The following is a 22,822-nucleotide window of genomic DNA, read 5'->3' as shown; positions in this document are numbered from 1 at the left end:
GACAACCAACCAAAATACTGAGCCTTATTTTTATTTTTTATTTATTTGTCAGTCATGGGTCTTGAACTCTGAGCCTGGGCGCTGTCCCTGAGCTCTTCAGCTCAAGGCTAGCACTCTACCACTTGAGCCACAGCACCACTTCTGGCTTTTTCTGCTTATGTGGTGCTGAGGAATCGAACCCAAGGCCTCATGCATGCAAGGCAAGCGCTCTACCACTGAGCCACCTTCCCAGCCCTGAGCTTTATTTTTAAAGAGAGGCTAAAAATGTGCCCAGCTTCTCAACATTCCTCCTGGGGGCCCCAACAGCGTGCTAGGAGGTCTGGCAGCGACAGGCGATTTGGTAGGGGTTACAACAGGGCATGACGGACGGGTCCTGAGTGTAGTCTGCCCTGGAGGTGGTGTCATTGGCAATGTCTTGAAGGACAGCCTCCAGAGCCTTCTTGACCTGAGGCAGCACGGCCTGGTATGCAGCACCCCTTCTATGGAGGGGCCTGCCTTCTGCAGCATCGTCTTGGAGATTGAAAATGAGGGGAAATGGATGGTGCTGCTCAAACCCAATGCTCCCATCACAAGCTCTGGCTCCACCTAGAGGACGGAAGACCACAGAAGCCTCAGTTAACTCAACCTTGACTTTGAGCTGCAAAGGTGACTGACAATGACTTAAAGACATCAGCACTTGAAAATGTAAATGATTCTTCTCCAGATCAAAGCAATGATGTCAAGAACTTATTCCAGCCTTCCAGTGATGGTCCTGTTGTCCACAATGAGTTGAAACATCTTTGACCTGCCCTCACAGTCAGGAGAACATTTATTCGATTATCTTTGAATCTGATTGGTGAATTGGGTGAAAGAGACAAAGTAATTTCACATTGAGTTGAAGATGAGATTCTCTTGGGTTTTTCTGTGTTGTGGCCAGGACTAGTGTGTTAACTCTGGGCCTCAAGCTTGCTAGGCTGGTGCTCTATCACTTCAGCCATACCTCCAGGCTGTTTTGTTTTTTCTTTCTTTTGACTGATTATTTTGGAGATGGAGTCTCACAGGTTTTTCTGTCCAGCTGTTTCAAACCAAGATCCTCTGGATCCTGGCCTCCTGAGTGGCTAGGATTATAAGCATGAACCACCAGTGCCCCACCAAAGATGAATGAATTCTGTATATGGATTCGAATCTGGCTACTAAGGAAGTGCTCCAAAAACAAAGATAATAAGAAACTTTTGAAAGAGAGAGTCAGGTACTTCTCTATCCTGGAATATGGTTCAGGCCATGCCAGAAGGGGAAAAAATCAATCGCAGGTACATCTGTGATTCCAGCTACTCGGGAAGCAGAGATAGGAGGATCTCTATCCAAGGCCCAGGTTGGGCAAAACCACAAGAGCCTATCTGAACATTTAAAAGCAACAGGACTTTGGGCATAGCTTCAGTGGCAGAACACTTGTCTACTAAGCTTGAGGCTCTGAGTTCAATCCCTACAACCACCACCAAAAGGAAAGAAAAATATCTGACAGGATAGCAAGATCCCTGGCTGTTGATTCCAGTGACTCCCCTCAACCTCTTCCCTTAATTTCGCTTGTTGTTTTCTCCATAGGGTCACCCAATGTAGCCCAGACCGACCTCTAACTAACTCATGATCCTTCCTGCCTCCAACTCCAGACGGTTGGTCATCTGCAGCTTTCTAAGCCAAAAGTAGTTAAGGTGTCTGAAACAAATAGACCCAATAGAATAAACAGAAGGAAGGAAATCAAAGGCCTTGAAAATAAAGGCATTGGCCTAGGAGCATCTCGCCTTCGTCACTGCTCAAAAGGATCAGGGCTGCTCTGACACTCAGGCCACCTCTCCTTCAGGGAACCCTGTGTCAGGGACTTTGGAGGATGACATTCTGATGAAGAATGCAACCATTGTGATTGAGACAGTCCAACTGTTAGTTCTGCATTACGTGCCGGAGCAGAAAGCCCGGTGCAGTTCAGAAAAGGCTAATCTAGAGGTGAAAGCCATACTATCTGAAGAGGCAGCTTTCACGTCCAATCTGGCTAGAAATGTAATTTGAAAGGCTGTGCAAGAAGTAGGTCACATCCCTTGGAGGCAGCCGCCTATTAGTAGTCCCTCCCCACTCCCGGTTGTTCTGGAGAGATTACAAAGTTGCCATTTTTTGCTAGGGTGGAAGTCAAATTGCTAGTAAGGAGCAAATGAAGTGGCAGGAGTTTGACCAGTGAAAGTTGGGACTGGCCCATTTCACAAAAGTATTAAATAGCTCTTGGTCTTTTGGTTGTTGCCTCACAACTGGTAGACAAGCATTCCACCATGCGAGTGAGCCAGCCTGTTGGCTCTTTTGGTAGTTTTCAGGAAAGGATCTTGCCATTTTTGCCCAGGTGGACTCAGACTGTGATCCTCCTATTTGTGCTTTCCATATAGCTGAGCTGCAAGACATGTACCATCACCCAGCTATTGGTCGAGATGAGGTTTGGGGCAGGGAGGTGGGGGGTGGATCTCACTAACTTTTTAACTGGGCTGTCCTTGAATCTTGATCTTCTCAACTTCCTAAGTAGCTGGGATTACAGGTATAAGTGACTGTATCTGGCTTAAATAACTCCTCAAGAGTATAGCAGTTTGCCTAGAAGCACCCTCCTCTAAGGATCACAAGTTCAAGGCCAGACTGAGCCACTCAAGGAGACTCTTCTCAAAAACAAAAGGAACTATTGTTCTCTAGATAATGATTATAAATGCTAGGCAGTATGCTTATAAACAAATTGAAGGCTGGGCACCAGTGGCTCACACTTGTAACCCTAACTTCTCAACCAACCCAGGCAGAGAAGGTTTGTGAGGTCCTGTCTCAACTAAAAAGAACTGGGCACGGTGGGGTCACACCCACCACTCACACCGGCTATGGCAGGGAGCATAAATAAAAGATCATCATCCAGACCTGCCAGGGTGAAACACGTGGACCTTATCTCAAGAATAACCACAGTAGAAAGGGCTGGAAATGGGACTCAGAGTTAGGAGTGCCTCCCAGCAAGCAGAAAGCCCTCAGTTAAAACCTTAGTACTTCCAAAGTGGGGCAGGGGAGGGGAGTTTGTGGGAGATTGGGTGGGAGCTGGAAGACGCTAGAAAGTGAACGTGGCAGGAAGAAAACGGAAGGGATTCATCCCTTGAAGAAGAAGGCTGCACTGGGTTGGATCTATTTCTAAGAGTTGCCCTGGGGACACTCCCCAGTCTGTGGTTTCTATGGCTTGAGGTGTCATAGTTCAGGGCTACCACAAAAGAGGGCAAGTGACAGGGAAATCTCTAGGAAAGAGACAGCCACAGAGGACTGACCTTGGGATCTACATTTAAATCCTCCATTCCCTGGAGCTGACCCAGGAATCAGCCAGGCCTGCCCAAGGGCAGATTCCAGCAACAGTAAGAGAAAACCAAACCAGCTCAGCAGCATGGGTTTCCACGCAAGTCAGAGATGTGGATATTAGCAACTCAGATTTCCCAGGGATGTCTCCCAAAATCCAGGCTAGGAGCAGAGAAGGCACAGTCTTAACAGAAAGAAACCCCACGTTCAAGGCAAGCAACACCTCATTAACTGCCTAAGAACAAAATAACAGCCAATCAATCCTCTCTGAAAACTCAGAAGTCTCTACAATGTATCTTCCAGTGTCCCACTTACAATTTTAAAACTACTGAAGGGACGATTTCCCATCTGCACACAATCACCTCTCCATCCCAACAAGAAAAATGGGTTGCACCAAGAGAACCAATGGCTCGTGGGCAGATCTGACAAGTGGGGAGACAGGAATACCACTGTCCCCTCCCCCTAAGACAGACAGACAGACAGATACCCTTTACTGCAGCAAAAGGCTAGGAAAACCTGAACCCTCATCAACGAGTTAACCCAGAGGGATGGAGCCAGCCGTCAGTCACTCCACACTTTTTCATTTTCTTTATTTATAAGGTCAGGACACAGGCCACACGATCCCTGAGTTATAGCCAGACCACACTTCCCATGCTTTGTGAGTTTTACCAGGAACTCAACCAGATTCTCACAGTAAATATTACTAGATGATCCTCGAATAGCAGGGAAGTAACACCTTTTATATAAATTCAATTCCTTTTCCTTTTTTTTCTCCTTTAAGAACCTAATCAGCAAAGTAGGAATAAAGGAATTAGAACATAGACAAAGAGCCAACAGCTAAGAATCCATTCCATAGCCAGACACTAGACACTTTGTTGCTAAAATCATTTCCAGTATGATGACAGAAGAGAAGAGAAGAAGGTAAAAATTTTAGAAGTGTCCTGACTGGGAAGGAGGAAATGAAACTCTGATCATGAATGACACAATTGATTATGTATAAAATCAGAGAGAGCAACAACCACACAAAGCCTGGAGTGAATAAAAGATTTCAATAGTTACAGGATACAAGATTAACACCCCAAAGTCAGTCTCTTTCTTATATATAGGAAATAAAGTGGGGAGGGGGATTTTAAAGACACAATACCATTTACATCATGATGTACCCCCATCTAACTAAATGACTAAAATACTTAGGCATAAATCTAACTGTAAGTATCTAGTGAAAGAAAGCAAATCAATCTAACTAGAGATCATCCACATTCCTCCATTGAGAAAGGAAAGGTCAATACTGTCAAGGTGACAATTCTTCACACAATTTGACACAGATATTCAATGGTGTCCCTGTCAAAATCACAAAGAGTTACCTTCTGAAAAATCAGCAAGCTGATTCAGGAGCTTCTATGGAGAGATAAAAGATCCAGAGCAGACAACACAATACTGAAGGAGAGCAATGGTCTAGAGAGGTTATCTATGTTAAAAGTTGCTATATACTACAGGAAAAGACAGTATGAACACACAAACAACTCAGTGGCACAGAATAATAGGCCCAGCAACACAGCCACATAATAATAATTTTTAAAAAGCTTATCTTTGAAAAGGAGCAAAGGCCATACAATGGGTGAAGTACTCTTTTTAAAACTAAAATAATGCTACCATGTACAGAAAAATACACATTGTATTTTATATACACAGAACAATCTACCACACAACAAACACACACACATCCTTCCCACACAACAAACACACACACATCCTTCCCAAGTGTACAGAAGACATTTTTCTAGGATAGAATATAGGTTACAAAGTAAGTCTCAATAGGTTTAAATGTAATAGATACTATACAAAGTTACCTTCTCCTTAACTGGGCATGGTGGCACATGCACTCAGAAGACTCAGAAGGATTGTAATTTAAGATCGGCCTGGGCCACACCATGAAGCCCTGTCTAAAACAAACAAACAAACAAACAAAAATCCAAAAAAACCACCAATTATCTTCTCTGAACATAAATCAATAAAGTTAAAAAAAACCAATAACAAGTAAAATTGGAAAACTATAGAAATGAGTAAGTGAAACATATTCTTAACCAATGGATCAAAGAGTAAAAATAAAAATACAAGCTGGGTGCTGGTTGGTGGCTTACGTCTGTAATCCTAGCTACTCAGGAGGCTGAGATCTGAGGATAGTGGTTCAAAGCCAGCTCAGGCAGGGAAGTCTTATCTCCAATTAACCACCAGAAAACCAGAAGTAGAGCTGTGGCTCAAAGTAATCAAGTACTAGCCTTGAGTGAAAGAGCTCAGGGACAGTGCCTAAGCTCTGCATTCAAGCCCCATGGGGGAAAAAGAAAAGAAAATGAAAATACAACATGACAAAACCTGTGGGATCCTCAAATTCTAATACTGAAAATAAGGTCAGGTTTGATCATGCACACCTGTAATTCTCCTACTTGGAAGACTGGGACAGGAGGATAATGAGGTCAAGACCACCTTGAACTATATAGGGAGCTGAAAAGAGGGAAATGGGCAGGGGGAGGGGGGAAGAGACAGAGATTGCAGTGCTGGGTCCTTGTAGTCCCAGGTACATGGGAGGTTGAGACAGGGGGACTGATTAAATCCCTAAGCAACATCATGAAACACCATCTCAAAAGTAAAATAAGATAGCTGGGGGTGGATGGCTCAGGCCTGTACTCCTAGCTACTCGGGAAGCTGAGATCTGAGGATCACAGTTAGAAGCCAGCCCTGGCAGAAAAGTCCTCTTAAGTGTAAGGTCCACTCCTGGATGGTGAGCAGACTCCACCCTGGGGAACTGTGAATTTGGTGTTTCCGTTCTTGCGGGTTATTCTTTCATGTAGGGCTGGACGAGGAAAGATTTCCTCAGCACAAGTGCAATAGGACTGAGTCATCGGCGTGCGTGTCTGTGTGTGTGCTGGCTAGACGAGAGGCTGGAGGTGTAACTTGATGACAGAGTGTGTGCTCTGTGTGTGTGTGTGTGTGTGTGTGTGTGTGTGTGAGAGAGAGAGAGAGAGAGAGCCTAGGTTCCATCACATCACTGCAGAAGAAGTGTAGTCCCAGACATAAGGTTGTACCCATTGCTGGAGGAATTGATGCCACCCAGGAGACTTGGGGAATCCACTTGGGGCTGGAGGAGCCCCTGGAGATATGTATAAACCATGGAAGTGTGCAGGCTCCTTTCTGCACTTGGGGGACTTAGGTGGGTGTGGTAGCTGTGTGGGCCCATGAGGAGGCCTTGCCAATGTTATTCCAAGCTCTATGGTGGCTATCTGGGGGAAAAAATGAACTTGTGCACAGATTATTGATTTTTTTATTGGTGCGGGGGGGGGGGGGTCGTGAGTCTTGAACTCTGGGCCTGGGTACTGTCTATCCCTCAGCTCTTCAGCTCAAGGCAAGCACGCTACCACTTGAGCCACAGCGTCACTTCTGGTTTTCTGGTGGTTAATTGGAGATAAGAGTCTCACTGACTTTCCTGCCCTGGCTGGCTTTGAACTGAGATCCTCAGATCTCAGCCTCCTGAGTAGCTAGGATTACAGGCATGAGCCACTGGCACCCGGCTATGATTTGATCTTAAAGCAGGTACTGGGCCTAGAAATCTGACGTACTCAAATGAGACCAGGCCCAGAGTGGTGGCCCATGGCTCTGAAGTAACTAGCACAATGGCAGTTTCACAGAGAAGTTGACCAGGGTAGACGTGGGCCTTATCTGACAAGGAGTAGTTAGGGGTCAGGGCAGAGAACATGGGGTATAGAGCAATGATTTCTTTGGGGTGCATCTACCACGGTTTTCTTATGCACATGCCCTTTTGGCCTTTGTCAGGTGCTGTTCCATCCCAACAGCGGGGTGGCCGGGGCATATGGAGACCGAATACTGTCCTAACAGAGAGAAACTACTCACCTAATGGCTGCCAGGAAGTAAGGGAGAAAGTTGGGTCTAGGAACCAAGATTTCCCCTTCAAAGACACAAACTCAATGACCCCTTTCATCTAACTAGTCCCCACCCTCCTGATACTCATTCAGCTAAGAACTGATCAAGGAGTTCATCCAATAATCTCCCAGAAGCCCCATCTCTGAATACTCCTTGTACCAGGAACCAAACCTTCAACACACAAGCCTTTGTCAGGGGGAACACGATATCTGTATATCTGTGGCAATAATTCACAACATTAGATAGTACATACAACCATTTAGGTCTGTGCCTTTCCCTCTGTGTACAAATCTGCCTTAATCATCTCAAAAACAAGACAAAAACAAGCCGGGCACTGGTGGCTCACGCCTGTAATCCTAGCTACTCAGGAGGCTGAGATCTGGGGATCGCGGTTCAAAGCCAGCCCGGGCAGGAGAGACCGTGAGACTCCTATCTCCAATAAAACCACCAGAAAACCGGAAGTGGCGCTGTAGCTCAAGTGGTAGAGCGCTCGCCTTGAGCTGAAGAGCTAAGGGACAACGCCCAGGCCCAGAGTTCAAGCCCCACGACCGACAAAAAAAAAAAAAAAAACAAGACAAAAACAAAAAAGGAAAAACAACCAAGTACCTTAGCTAAGCCAGACTGGCAATCTTTTTAAGTTCACAAACTAGGAGTTCATGACCACAACATCCTATCTTCATCACAAAAGAACACACCGTTCTCTAACCTAATGTAGTAGAAAGAGGTCAATTCACTGGGCTTCTCCAAATGCAGGTTTAAGTCATTAGGATGCAAATTTAAGTGTGGGAGGGAAGGAATCAGAACCTATCTGAGTTTTATCCTCTTCACAATTTTCATCTGCCGTGGTGAGAGTTCAGCATTTCCCACCCTGGCTCTCTTGAAAAGTTGGTGGCTCTCTGGCAGAGCAGGCCTCCTCTGGGTATTGTCATTCCTGTCCGATCAAGATCACTTTTAAACAGTCCTATGACTTCACAGTAACATTTACGAGTCCAATATTCTGGACTTCCTGGCAGGGTTCTAACTTCTGAAATTAACTCAGCCTGGCGCTCCCATACCTCTGAGATAGTGTAATGTAAGGACGCTAATTTCGGGACGTTTCATCTGAAACCATAGCAAATAGCTGACTGTTTTGTTTTAGGTTTTAGGACAATCAAAGGTTCTTCTGACATTTTTAATAATCCCTTGAGTTATGAACTCAAAGGACTTGTTTTTACACCACATTTTCTGTTGTGATCACTTATGTATACTCAGGGCAAAGAAATTTTGTTTGTTATTATACAATACTTTGAAATCTGCAACATTAAATAACCAAATCAAACTGGAATTTGCATGAGGTCCTAGATTTTTCCCTCTGTTCTTTTTCCTTTTTATTTTTGTTTTTCATTCATTCATGAAAAAATGTTAAGGTTTATACTGAGTGCAAGACAAGGCTAATCTCTGTAAAACAATAAGACTAAAAAGCCTAAGTGCTTCAGAGTTTAGATTTTTTTTCATTTTTGCAAAACTAAGGATGAAAATCAGGGCCTTGCATATGTTAGGCAAATACTCTAGCACTGAGTTCCATACTCAGTCTAGATCTTAAATTTAAACTTTTAGAAGTAACAAAGAAGTGAGTGCCAATGGCTCATGCCTGTAATCTTAGCTACTCAGGAGACTGAGATCTGAGGATCTCCAATTAACTATCAAAGAGTCAGAAATGGAGCTGTGGCTCAAAGTGATAATGCACTAGTCTTGAACACAAAAAGCTCAGAAACAGTGTCCAGGCCCTCAGTTCAAACCCCAGGACGGGCACACACAAACAAAAGTAACAAAGAAATAAAACAGAAATGTCAATGACTGCCAGGTACAGCAGAATATGACACATACTGCAAATCTCCAAACTCTGTCCCTCAAAGAAGGAGACAGTGGCATATGGTTTGGAGCCTTAAAAGTTGAGAGAAATTTTAATATGAAGGCTAAGGAAGAGGGGCCTTGCTCTGGGCAGCCTAGAGCTGGGCAGGTAGATGAACCCAGGAATGAATCAGAATTCAGTTGGCAGCAAGAAGCACTAGAACCATCCAGATCCAATATTTCTAAAATATGCATTTAAAGCAGACAAAGAGTTAGCGCTAGGCACAAGGGCCACACCTGCAATCCAAGCTACTTAGGAAGTGGAGATTTGGGCAGGGGCCAGAAAGGGAAGGTGAGCTCGAAGCCAGCAGAGATAGGAAATTAGCCAGGTCCATCTCAAAAAACTGGCCTGGCATGGTTGTATCCCAGCTCTACAGGAGGCTTAGGTAGGAAGATCATGATCCACAGTTGACCCAGGGGGAAAAATGCAAGACTCTACCTTAAAAATAACTACAACAACAACCAAAAAAAAAAGGAGGGGGGCAGGGAGAGGAGTTGGTGGATGGATGGGAAATGGGGCTAGAGAGTATAGCTCAAGTGGTAGCAGGCCTACTTCGAACATGAAGGATGCCCAAAGAAAATGAGTTTCAACACATCAAGAAGCAAAGAGACCTACACACACACACACACACACACACACACACACACACACACACACACACACACACACACACACACACACACACACACACACCACACACACACACACACACACACACGAGAACGTGCTTATTGTCAAGTAAATTGCACTGTGAAATGCCTCTAGGCTTCCATTTGATAATCAGCCAGACTGGCATTTAAAGCCTAACAAGGATGGAAAACTCATTTCTCTGCAGGTGAAAAGGAGCCACACAGAAGCGCTCAGAGCTCCCAGCTTGCTGTAGAAAGGGCTTGGTTTTGCATTGGTCCACAGGGCGAGAATTTGGAGCCAGCATGAGCAGCGGCTTCGTGCATCTCAAAGAGGAGAAGCCACGCCCCACTCCCGGAGACCCAGTGCGCCTGTGCTAAGCAGGCTGGGCATCCCACTCACCTGTGATGTAGAAGGCCTTGTATTGCTCCAGGCGGACAGTCTGCAGGTCTCCATATGCCCCGGCCGCCCCGCTGTTGGGATGGAACAGCACCTGACAAAGGCCAAAAGGGCATGTGCATAAGAAAACCATGGTAGATGCACCCCAAAGAAATCACTGCTCTATACCCCATGTTCTCTGCCCTGACCCCTAACTACTCCTTGTCAGATAAGGGCCTATGTCCACCCTGGTCAACTCCTCTGTGAAACTGCCATTGTGCTAGTTATTTCAGAGCCATGGGCTACCACTCTGGGCCTGGTCTCATTTGAGTATGTCAGATTTCTAGACCCAGTACCTGCTTTAAGATCAAATCATAGCCGGGTGCCAGTGGCTCATGCCTGTAATCCTAGCTACTCAGGAGGCTGAGATCTGAGGATCTCAGTTCAAAGCCAGCCAGGGCAGGAAAGTCAGTGAGACTCTTATCTCCAATTAACTACCAGAAAACTGGAAGTGGTGCTGTGGCTCAAGTGGTAGCGTGCTTGCCTTGAGCTGAAGAGCTGAGGGATAGATAGTACCCAGGCCCAGAGTTCAAGACTCTCGACCCCCCCGCTTCCCCGCAATAAAAAAAAAAAATCAATAATCTGTGCACAAGTTCATTTTTTCCCCCAGATAGCCACCACAGAGCTTGGAATAACATTGGCAAGGCCTCCTCATGGGCCCACACAGCTACCACACCCACCTAAGTCCCCCAAGTGCAGAAAGGAGCCTGCACACTTCCATGGTTTATACATATCTCCAGGGGCTCCTCCAGCCCCAAGTGGATTCCCCAAGTCTCCTGGGTGGCATCAAGGGGTGCTCAATTCCTCCAGCAACGGATACAACCTTATGTCTGGGACTACACTTCTTCTGCAGTGATGTGATAGAACCTAGGCTCTCTCTCTCTCTCTCTCTCTCTCTCTCTCTCTCTCTCTCACACACACACACACACACACAGAGCACACACTCTGTCATCAAGTTACACCTCCAGCCTCTCGTCTAGCCAGCACACACACAGACACGCACGCCGATGACTCAGTCCTATTGCACTTGTGCTGAGGAAATCTTTCCTCGTCCAGCCCTACATGAAAGAATAACCCGCAAGAACGGAAACACCAAATTCACAGTTCCCCAGGGAAGGCTCTGGGAGGAAATAAAAGGCCAGCATCCTTGGTAGGTCGGTGGGTTTGAGCTGGAAGTGAGACTTGCCCTGGTATGAATGAATCATGACCGTATAGATCGCTGGAAAGGCACTTACGTGATTCAAAGTTTCCATGGGGGGGGGGTGTGTGGAATGAGGAACATCTGTTGGAGCAGTAAACAGCTGCCCCCACCCCACCAAGTTTCAGAGCCGGGAGACAATGATGCCGTCTAGGGTGCCTCCTGCCACCGCACCCCCTCAACCTGTTGTTTTCCTAGGTCAACCTTGCAAACTCCCACATCCGGAGCCTTCCAAACAGGAAAAGCAGCCAGAGCCTCACTTTTCCAGCCCCCTCCAAGCCCCACCTCTCACTGCAGGACTCAGCTTCGTTTCCCTGAGACATACACGGCAGGGAGACTTGGACCACCTACTGGCAACTGAGCTAGGATGTGCCCACACCCCCAGCATATGGGAATCAGGTTGGACTTCAAACCCTGGACCTCACTCTCCAGGGTGGAACTATGTAATGGAACCACGGGAGAGAACTTCCCAAACACAACAGGATGCAGTGCGGGGGGATGGCTGGTGCTCAGAAATTTATATGTTTTCCCCTTTTGAGCAGACTGGCAATGACTGTCTTGTTTGCATCAACCTAGGAAGAAGGCTGGCAAGTGTCCACAGGAATCACAGCTGAAGAGATTTCTTCACTGCATACTTGGGCCCTATTGCAAAGATGACTTTATCTTTGGCTAACTTGTCGCCCCTTCCCCTTCTTGGTTGCCTTTCTTTCCTGTTCCTTTACTTGGATCCTGGAAGATGGTTCTACCTAGCATCCTCTGGAGGTAGGCTCCATCAAGTAGGAGTACACAGATCTGAATCTCCAAAGGGGGAAGGAGATGAGCTTGTCGATCCTTACCAACCATACTAGGTGATGTTTCTGACCGCTAGGGGCCCCTCTAAGAGAAGCCATGAGTAGTCCAAAGACTGAACATCTGGCTTCTGTTCCCTCCTAGGGGTATGCTAAATATTTTATGCCCACAGTAGACCCTTGCGTGGGTTGAGCTGGGCAGGCTCAGGGCTGTTAGGAAAAGCTTCCCTTGGTGGACAATCTTTAGACCTGGTCATGACACATGAAACTTGATGGACTTCCAGCTTCCCTCTGGGAGTCAGGAGAACACAAAGGAGAACATTGGGTTCTAGGCTGTGGACCCCTCTCCTCCCCAGTGCTCAGATGGGGAGGCGTGGACAGCCCCAAACCCAATACCCTTACTTGCCTATCTGGTCTGTCAAGATCAGGATCAAAAGGTTGACTATGCAGCAAGGTATCAGCTGCTATGGGGTTTGAATGTCACGGACATAATGTCCCTGGAGGAGGATGAAGTGGGTCATGAGGCAGTAGGTATAAAAAATGTTATCCCGCCGTTCCCATTACACCTCTCAACCCATTAGACCCGCTCAACCCACACACTGGAAAATGGCAGCAAGTGTGTGGCTGACAGAGACTCCCTGAAGAGGTAAGGACCCCCGCTGCTAGGCAGCATCTGCATCTTGTTTTGAGCTGACCACGGAAGGGAAACTTTTGAGTTTCTAGAAACTGGAATGGTTTTCTTCACCAACCTGTATGGTAACAGGTTGTTTAAAAGTTGTTTTTTCCTTGGCACTGGTGGCTCACACCAATGATCCTAGCTATTCAGGAGGCTGAGATCTGAGGATCGAGGTTCAAAACCAGCCCGAGCAAAAAAGCCCAGGTGATTCTTATCACCAATTAACCACCAAAAAAGCTGGAAAGTAGAGGCATGGTTCAAATGGTAAAGCCAAAAAACGCCAAAAAAGCAAAAAAGCCAAGCAAGAGTGCAAGGCCCTGAGTTCAAGCCCTAGGACTGGCACAAAAAGAAAAGAAGAAAGAAGGAAAAGAAACTGCTTTTGATTAAAAAGCACTGACTCCCTACTTGAATCAAAAAAATTAAAAGCAGGAGAAAAGCGAGACATCCCTGTCTCCATTTTGTCTCTGTGTCCTCTGCCCTGAGCCACTCTCTCTGTTGGCTCTTTACAGCCATCTTGAATGTTAGGACCAGAGGCCAGACTACCTACTGGGTATTCATGACTCTTACTGTGAAATGGCCCCACCTGACTAACCGGGAGGCAATAAGGGGTCAGATAGCCTTGCGCCACTCTATCAGATACCTGTGACTGGCACTATCTAGCTATCACACTCCCCTTCACCCTACCTAGCCTTTGTCTGCTTAAACCTATGTCATATCTTTCCCTACAGATGGTCTAGGATGCGTTGTAGGTCTGTCTTCCCCAGCTTCCTGGGCCACATAATAATTATCTCCTGTCTCTGTCCTTCACCATGTCTCTTTATCTGGCACATGAGCAGCGTGGGGACTGGTGAGTAGAAATATCAGGAATTTGGACCTTGGGCCTAAAACTCCAATTCCAATATTAGAATTCTTGTAAGCTCTGGATGTGTCTGTGGATGAATACAAACTGCCTTCATTAAGAAATACATATGTGTAATGGACACATATAGACATTGATTGATGTATGTGTATCTGAAGTCATTCACTTTTACCTGCTGGCTTTCCTAGAGCTATTTCAGATTCAAGAGCATGTAGTCTTTCTATTCCTATTACCTCACTTCAATAAAATACCGAGCCAGCATTTGTCCAGAATTTGTCCTCCAAAATCTGGGCCAAGAGGCAAAGTTAAGGAGCAAACACCTGAGTTACAAACCATCCAAGCTTCTCCCGTGAAGTCTAGATTGATAACCACTTCTTTGCCCTGGTTCCTGGGTCTACCCACTGTGCTGGCCCTCCACGGGTCTGGGCAAAGCTGCCTGCTCCTGGATCTGGGAACGGAAGTGCGCACACGTATGAAGGGCCTGGCGTCCAGAGTGGTCAGCCAACGTCAAGAAGACCACAGTCCTTCCAGCCCTTCCTGGTGACAGCAATTATCCTGCTGGTAGCCATGGCAATAAACACTTCGGAGTACCTCTCCCTGATGTCTTTTTTACATAATCACCCCTCACCCCCCCCCAGGGTCACACACACACACACACACACACACACACACACACACACACACACACACACACACACACACACACACACACACACACACACACACACACACACACACACACACACACACACACACACACACACTGTTGACTGTTGACTTCCAGCCTACCACGGAAACCATCTTCCTGCTAGAAGCTACTTAGGAGAAGCACTGGTTGGGGGGAGGGGGAAGCGGGGAGGGGGAAATGGGAGGATTTGCCACTCTGCAGGGACTGACTTGAGAGAGCTTCAGAGAACCTTTCTGGCCTGAGCTGTTAAGCCCTAAGAAACGCTTCTGGTGTGCAGATGTGTTGACGGCCCATGTTCGGATGGGCCTGGGAGAGGCTAGGAGTGAAAAGATTGTCACTAGGCACCGGGCGCTTGAGCACAGCTGAGTCACTTACTTCCATGTGACCCTCGAGACAGAAATAGACCCTTTGAAGTATGGATCCCCAAGTGGTGAGCCTCCTCCTCCTTCTCCAGCCTCCTTCCCTCCTCCCACTTCCTCTTCCTCTCAGGGAAAGGAAAGCACATAGGAACAACAGGGAAGGGTCACCAGGACTGACACTTCCTGACTGCCACCAAGGACTTCAGATATACTGAGGGTCATTTGAGAAGCAGATGCCCAAAGCCATGAGGGGTGAGGGGGGAGAGGCCAGAGGGGTCTCAGTTAAGAATGGGCTGGAGAACAGGTACTGAAAACTCCTAAGGGAAGTATAGGGCTTTATGAACTGGCTGGCCTTGCCTTCCATCCAAGAGGGCTGTCATTCATTCATTCATTCACTCACTCATTCACCCTCTCATTCATTCATTCATCCGCTTTAGTGAAGGGCTAGCTGGATGCAGACACTCAGCTTCACTGAGAACTTGGGAGGTAAATTCCCAAATGGGATCCCTGCCCTGGAGGCTTCTCTTTCTGTTTCCCCACAATAAACAAGTCACAGACTCTGGTCAGAGAGCACATCCAACAAAAGCATGTTGGGTACCTAAGTTGTGTCAGGATGTTGAACACATGCAGGTAAATAACTCATGAAAGAGAATAAGCCTCCAACCCACGTCCATCTACCCTATGCCCAAATCGATCATTATAATCTGGACTGGCGAACTTGATTCATGGCAGGGGGGTGGGAGGGAAGCAGGAGGTGAAGAGAGGTTCATCTCAAAGGATTTAACCCTCGGCGTTTTGGGCACAGGTTTGAACTGGCCACGTGCATACAACTCCTGAGGGTGTTGTGTTCATGCACAGGCTCAGATCTGAGACTCAGCCCAGCAGAGCCCTGGTATGGGGACATGCTCCTCCCACTTACCCTGTGGCCCCTCTGCGACCTGCCCAGCAATACTTCAGAGATATCCAGTCCATCGAAGTGTCGGTCTTGGGGTAAGCTGGCTCCCGCCAGGGCTACTGCCGTGGGGAAAATGTCCAGCACACTACAGAAAAAAACAAGACTCGGTTGACAACAACTCTCTCAACTCTTCCTTCTAGGCCCTGATGTCATCAAAACCCATCTAAACCAGCCCAGAGAAAACAATGGCTTTCCCTGTCCTCTGTAGCCCACAACCTGCCTTTCCTCATCTTGACTTCTTGAAGCTACAAGAGACAGAATGGCATGGTGGTTCAGCACCCAGGCTCTGTATGCCAGGGACTGTCTGGGCTAAAATCCCAGCTCTACACCTGTCTGACTCCTCAGTATCCCAGTTTCCTCTTCAGCAAAGTAGTTGTTTTAACAACAGTACCCTACCCAGGCGCTGGTGGCTCACGCCTGTAATCCTAGCTACTCAGGAGGCTGAGATCTGAGAATCATGATTCAAAGCCAGCCCAGGCAGTAAAGTCTGGGTGACTCTGATCTCCAATAATAAACCACCAGAGAACCGCTGTGGCTCAAGTGGTAGAGTGCTAGCCTTGAGCTGAAGAGCTGAGGGACAGCACCCAGGCCCGGAGTTCAAGTGCCACAACCGACCAAATAACAGTAATAATAATAATAACAGTACCCTTCGTGCAGGTGGTTGTGTGGGTAAAGCACACAGGTGGGCACTCAGAATGGGCCTAGCCGATGTCTGCGTTATAACTATTCACAGGGACACATCATGAGCCTAAGAACTCAGGGGGTCTACCTGTCCCCAATTAGGCCACAGCCATTGGCTTTACAGGAGTCCTATATAGCAGTGTCTACAAGAAAGTATTCCCCATGTTCCGCATCACCCTGTTCCCAGTCTCATAAATATTTACTCTTTTGTCACGATACGTGAAATTTTAGCTATTATGTGTGAAACAGCCCACTGCCATTATTCTAGCTCATCCAGCGCATTGCGAAACTGTAAATGATTGCAGTAAAAAAAAAAAAAATTTGAACATCCAGAAACATAAAAAAGAACAAGCAGTCCAACACCCATAGACAGCCATTGTTAACCTTCTGGTGGGGTTTTGTTAATGAGCTTTCTTTTTGGTTACAAGGTATACTTGAAACCTCCCTTCAGCTCACAGTGTTCACCTGGGGGAGAGGGGAGGACAAAACAAAACAAAAAAACCCAACTCTAATGAGAACAGAGTGGCCACCCTTTCAACAGAGCTGTTTACCTGAGGGCAGACCAACTCAGAGCCAAAGTGAGCAGGTGGATGATGGCTTTCTCAGGCTGAGCTTCCCCAAGAAAGAGGTCCTGGTAGACCAGAAGCTCGGCCTAGCAGCAGGATTCAGACTCAAGAGTGGGAAGCCTCAAAGGTCTCATCTCTGAGGCCTGAGGTCATGGAGTTGACCTGTCTAAAGGACCCTCCATGTGTGTGCTACCTCCTCTGCTATCTGCCTACCTCCTTTCCCTGCCAATGCTCTGACTCTGCTCTGTTGGCCCAGTGTCTCTGTGGACTGTGGTACTCTAGGTTTCTGCTTGCCCATGGCTTTCACAGTCCATAAAGCTTATCTCTCGAGAAACACGCTCCATGAACCGGTACCCAGAGTCAGCACTTGCAGAGACCAGAAGAATCCAGAAACCTGCCCAAAGTCCAAGATTTCCTGCTCTAAATTGAGAAGCAGAGAAAGACTCCGCTGCAGTGTGAAAGGGTTGGCGTGGTTTGGGGATGTTTATTCAAGGATTCTCTAAATTCTACCTCTCAGCAAGATCAGATCTCAAAATGGGTCAAATCAGTGAGCAAGAAAATCATGATTCACATTAGGGCTTTTTGTTGTTGTGTTTTGTTTTTAGAGAGAGAGAGAGAGAGAGAGAGAGAGAGAGAGAGAGAGAGAGAGAGAGTGTGTGTGTGTGTCTGTGTGTGTGTGTGTGTGTGTCTGTGTCTGTGTTGGTATTGGGGTTTGACCTCAGGTCCTGGCAACCACTTGTGTGCACAGTTCCACTTCTGGCTTTTTCTGCTGGTTAACTGGAGATTGGAGTCTCACATACTTTCCTGCTTGGGCTGGCTTCAAACCATGATCCTCAGATCTCAGCCTCCTCAAAAGCTAGGAATACAAGCAAACTCCAGCTCACATTTGGGTTCTGACATGAATCATGTGCTTTCTTTGTCACAGATGGGTCAAGTTGGTGAACGAGAAAAACTGAATCTGCATTAAGGGTGTGGAATATTTTGTAGGTTTTCCTTTTCCCAGTACCCCTTTCTCTTGTGAAATTTAGCATTTTAATTATAGAGCCCCAGTTTGAAAGTTTATGGAATCCTCGTGTCTCAGCCTGGCAGCAGCCTTGGAGGTAACTAGTTCATCCAGAAAACAAAGAAAACCTTCGCCCACGAGAAAACTTCAACAGGTCCGGTGACTCACACTACTTAGGGCAGCCCAGTGCAGCAGCGCTAACAGGCTCAGACTGTCCAAAGATCCTTCCCCAACGAATAAAGCATGCCCAGCCTGGCTTGGAGCTGAGCCTGTGGTACACACAGCTCTGATACCATTCCAGGGCTAGGCCCTCGGCCTGCACGTGAACTTGGAGAATGCAATCCCACTCTACAGTGGTACCAATGGTACCTCAGCTATTCCTAACCTCAAACCTCATACCTCATGGAAGAAAGTGATCTTGGGAGTCTTTGAAACCTTGGAGAAAGAAAACAAACAAAACAAAGCAGAAACCCCCAAACCTGCATTTTTAAGTTGTTTATTTCTATGTTTGACGTTTGATAGTGTCATATTTTGACTCTAGTGGGAACTGGGTGGGTGCTTCCGCTTATGTATCCTCTTCCATTTAAAACAAAATTAGAAAGTATGCATTCTGTAGCTGGGAGAGATGACTCACTCCTGTAATTCCAGCTACTCAGAAGGCAGAGATGCTGAGGATCTCAGTTTGAGGCCAACCCAGTCAAAAAGTTAGAAAGATCCCTATATCTCAACCAAAAAGCTGGACATGGTGGCTCAAATCTGTAATTCCAGATACACCAGAAGCATAGGTAGGAGGAGATAGGTCCAAAGCTGGCCCTAGGAGGGAGGAAGGGAATCACAAAACTATATCTGAAAAATAACCTAAAAGGCTAGAGTTGTGGCTTAAGTGGTAAAGTACTTTGTCTAGCAAACACAAATTCTCGTTTGAACCCCAAATAATTATGCTGTAAACTGCACTGATGTCAAGATAAATATATATAATCTATACTAATCTATTTTATTCAACCTAAAAGTTTGGGATTTTCTTTGGAATTGAAAAGAAAAAGAAAGAAAGAAAGAAAAAAAGAAAGAAAGAAAGAAAGAAAGAAAGAAAGAAAGAAAGAAAGAAAGAAAGAAAGAAAGAAAGGAAGGAAGGAAGGAAGGAAGAAAGAAAGAAAGAAAGAAAGAAAGAAAGAAAGAAAGAAAGAAAGAAAGGAAGGAAGGAAGGAAGAAAGAAAGGAAGGAAGGAAGGAAGGAAGGAAGGAAGGAAGGAAGGAAGGAAGGAAGGAAGGAAGGGAGGAAAAAGAAAGAAAAGAAATTAGCCAGGTACCAGATCTGAGGATTGTGGTTTGAAGCCAGCCTAGGCAGGAAAGTCTGTGAGACTCCTATCTCTAATAAACCACCCAAAAGCTGGAAGTAGAGCTATGGCTTAAGTGGTAGAGCTCTATCCTTGAGTAAAAAAAAAGCTAAGGGACAGCCGCCAGGCCCCAATTTCCAGCCCCAATACAGCACTGAATAAATAAATAAATAAGTGAATAAATAGAGCTCCGTAGGCCCTTAAAAGTCAAGAGCCTTGGCACGGCTTCCTAGGCCTGACAGAGAAGCGAACCTGGTTCTGAGCAGAGCAGCCAGCAGCCTGCTCCCCAAAGAAGCGGGCTGGGATGGCTCGGCACAATGACACAAGGCCCTCATCCTTAGAACAGGCAGGGCGACACCTCTGCAAGTTCCACTACCCTTACAAAATAGTTTCTTTTTCCTTCGTTTTCTGACTAGCCCAAGGTCCAACGGCTGTTCATTGGAAATGAACATGCTTGTGTCTTTATGGTTTAGAGATTCATTCTTTTGAGACTGGATCTTGCAATGTTGCCCCTCGTGGCCTCAAGATTCCTGGGCTCAAACAATCCTCCTATCTCTGCCTCCCACGTAGCCAAGAGTGCAGGTTTGCACTAGCATGCCCTACGAGGAACTAGGAGTAGTGATTGGGGTGAGGAGGGTGCCGAGGGGTGTGGTTCTGCTTAGTGGCTCCAAGATGAGGATCTAGGGGGCCACAGGGGAGGCTCTCTGCCAATAGTTGGGTCCTGGACAACAGGCCACAGATGAATGGAAACAGGGACGCCAAGATAGGCAGTTCTGGGATATGCAAAGGAGACAACACAGGTGATTTCCCAGGGCTGAGGTAGATATGACCTGAGAGTGGGAAGTAAAAGGAGACAGGGAGTCAGTCTGGAAAACTGGAAGGACTTAGACTAGGGGGCGGGGGGGGGACTCTCCTCATTCTCCCCAGAGTGGAAGAGAGCCGGTCCTCCTCCAGTTAAGGAGTGGGCCCAGTTGGAGGGGGAGGGCAGTTGTCTGTGGAGAAGGGTGTTTAATGGCACGGTGGACGTCTTCTCCAAACAGTTGTGACAAGCAAAATATCCCCAGAAAGTGCTTAGCTGCTCCTCTCCGGGAGGACAAGTGGATGCTGGCTGCACACTGTCTCGGTGGAATTCCCCCGGCCTTCACAAGCAGCTCAGGTCTGCCCTGTGCTTGAGCAGGGGACGCCCACCCCCCAATCCTCATTTCGGACAATCAGGGCAAGTAGAAGTGAGCAGAATGGTAAAAAGGACTTGAAGCCACCATGTTGGGAAAGCACCCAAAACTACCGTTTAACCAAGAAGGCAGACAGCCCTTGAGCTACTATCACTAAGGCTGTGTTCAGACGCCCCCAAAGTACTAAAGGACCCCAAAGTTGGCAATGCCAACTCTGAAGAATTTGGCACGGAAGTTGGAGCCTTTTCTGCCACCCGTTTGCCAAAGCCGTCCTCCAGCAGGTACACTGCTCCACACCGAGAACTTTCCTCCGCCACCTCCCCCGTCCCGGGAGCCAGGCTTGAGCCCAGAGCTGAACCCAGCGATCAATGATGGCATCTGTGGCCCTGAGCTGGGGAGGCGGGTGGTGTGTGAGACCTTCCTTTCATCTCGTCATATCACCCCAGCGTGCGGCCCAAAGCCAGCACTGCTTATCACTGGCGGAACTCACAGGGACCCCTCAACAGACTCTTTTCCTTTCCATCTTGGGGTGAGTATTTATAGCAATAGGTTGAAGGGACTTTGGCCTTAAGGAAGTTATTTGTGACTTGGAATAAGGTTTCTGCCCTTTGAGAATAAAATTCCAGAACAGATGATAAGCCTTGGGCTCCCAAGAACAGGAAGTACCAGCTCCTTGAATCTATGACAATTTTTTTTTTTGAACTCAAGGTTTCATGCTTGCTAGGCAGGTGTCGACTGCTTGATCCATGCCTCCAGCTCTGCTTCCTTGACTGTAATTCACACAATCTCACTCTCCTTGGAGCCTGGCTGAGGGAGAATTTGTAGAAAAGGCAGTTAGAAGTGGCACCCATATGGAACAAACTGGATATCCATCTATGGAAGTAAACAGAGTGTTAAACACAGGTTGGTTGGGAATGTGGCTTAGTGGTAGAGTGCTTGCCTAGCATGCATGAAGCCCTGGGTTCAATTCCTCAGTACCACATAAACAGAAAAGGCCAGAAGTAGAGCTGTGGCTCAAGTGGTAGAGTGTTAGCCTTGAACAAAATAAGTTCAGGGACAGTGCCCAGACCCCGAGTTCAAGCTGCAGGACTGACAAAAAATAAATAAATAAAATAAGAGCCAGGAACCTGTAGCTCACATCTATAATCCTAGTTACTTAAGAGGCTGAGATCTGAGGATCACGGTTCGAAGCCAGCTTAGGCAGTGTTAAATTAATGAATCTGTTAATTTAACACCTAAAATATCTCAAAAAGAGCTGGTGCAGCCTATTACATTTCAAGAAGTCACTTCCTTTAGTCTCCAACCTATCCCTTTATTCAGTTGTACCTTCATTTTTCAATGAGGGAAGGCACTTTTAGGGTGTTGCTGAAGTTGGTAGTAAGTGCCCCTGGTGAAGTTAATGGTAAGACCCACACTACCCCCAGTGAGAAGCTGCTACTTGAGTTTCTCAGTGATATAACTGGAGAGGCTGTGGAGTTGTGTATGTGCAGCCCAGCCCGTGCACCTTTGGCTCCCTTTGATAAGTGCTGGGACTACACCCAAAACAGCTGGTGGCTCACATCTGGAATCCTAGCTCCTCAGGAAACTGAGATCTGAGGATCAAGGTTCAAAGCCAACCAGGTCAGGAAAGTCTATGAGACTCATCTCTAATTAACCACCAAAAGGCCAGAAGTGGAGCTGTGGCTCAAGTGGCAGAGACTAGCCTTGAGAAGAAAACTCAGGGACAGAGCCCAGGCCCTGAGTTCAGGCCTCAGGATGTGTGTATACACACACACACACACACACACACACACACACACACACACACACACACACACACACACACACACACACACACACACACACACACACACACACACACACACACACACACACACACACACACACACACACACACCACAAGCAACCCTGCTGGCCTTCATCCCAGTCAGTCTGACATCACAGGTTCCAGACTGTGCGATTGTTGTCACACCTGCTGGTACCTGCTGACATCATGCTGACTCCTGACAGCACGGGGCCCATCCGAGTTCCCACGTCCCTACAGGCTGCTGCTGGATGATGCCCGCACACCTGCCGCTCTTACAACCAGGGCTGGTTACCCTTTCTTGTCCTGGGTATTGGTCTCCATCCTACCTCCCTGCTGGGCCCGGAGATGCTCGAGGGTGCCAGCAACATTTACTTTCCTCTCCAGGGGAACTGGGAAGTGTACACAAAAGTAATAGAATCTGGGGAGTACCTCCAACCCTTGTTGGGGAGCACAAGGAAGAGGGGAAGTGCCCATTCCGATTGGTAAGACGCCTCTTTATAAGTCACAGCTCCCTA

General features: G+C 47.0%; 1 protein-coding gene across 3 annotated transcripts in view; it reads right to left on the bottom strand.

Annotated features, from left to right (window-relative positions):
- Nucleotides 1-18: 18 nt before the first annotated feature.
- Arsg (arylsulfatase G) overlaps nucleotides 19-22,822 on the bottom strand; it is a 113,704-nt gene continuing 90,900 nt past the window's right edge. For all 3 annotated transcript variants that reach the window (XM_069993148.1, XM_069993149.1, XM_069993150.1), the window contains exons 10-12: nucleotides 15,710-15,830; nucleotides 10,187-10,277; nucleotides 19-585 (exon numbers count right to left, since the gene is read on the bottom strand). In XM_069993148.1, coding sequence (XP_069849249.1) covers nucleotides 311-585; nucleotides 10,187-10,277; nucleotides 15,710-15,830 — 487 coding nt within the window. In that variant the 3' untranslated portion in view covers nucleotides 19-310. The remainder of the gene's footprint in view (nucleotides 586-10,186; nucleotides 10,278-15,709; nucleotides 15,831-22,822) is intronic.

This window comes from Dipodomys merriami, unplaced genomic scaffold (genome assembly GCF_024711535.1).
Source record: "Dipodomys merriami isolate MVZ:Mamm:240054 unplaced genomic scaffold, mDipMer1.0.p SCAF_42, whole genome shotgun sequence".
In the NCBI taxonomy this organism is placed as follows: domain Eukaryota; kingdom Metazoa; phylum Chordata; class Mammalia; order Rodentia; family Heteromyidae; genus Dipodomys; species Dipodomys merriami.
Note: the sequence above shows the minus strand (reverse complement) of the source record. Positions and strands in the feature narration are given on the sequence as shown.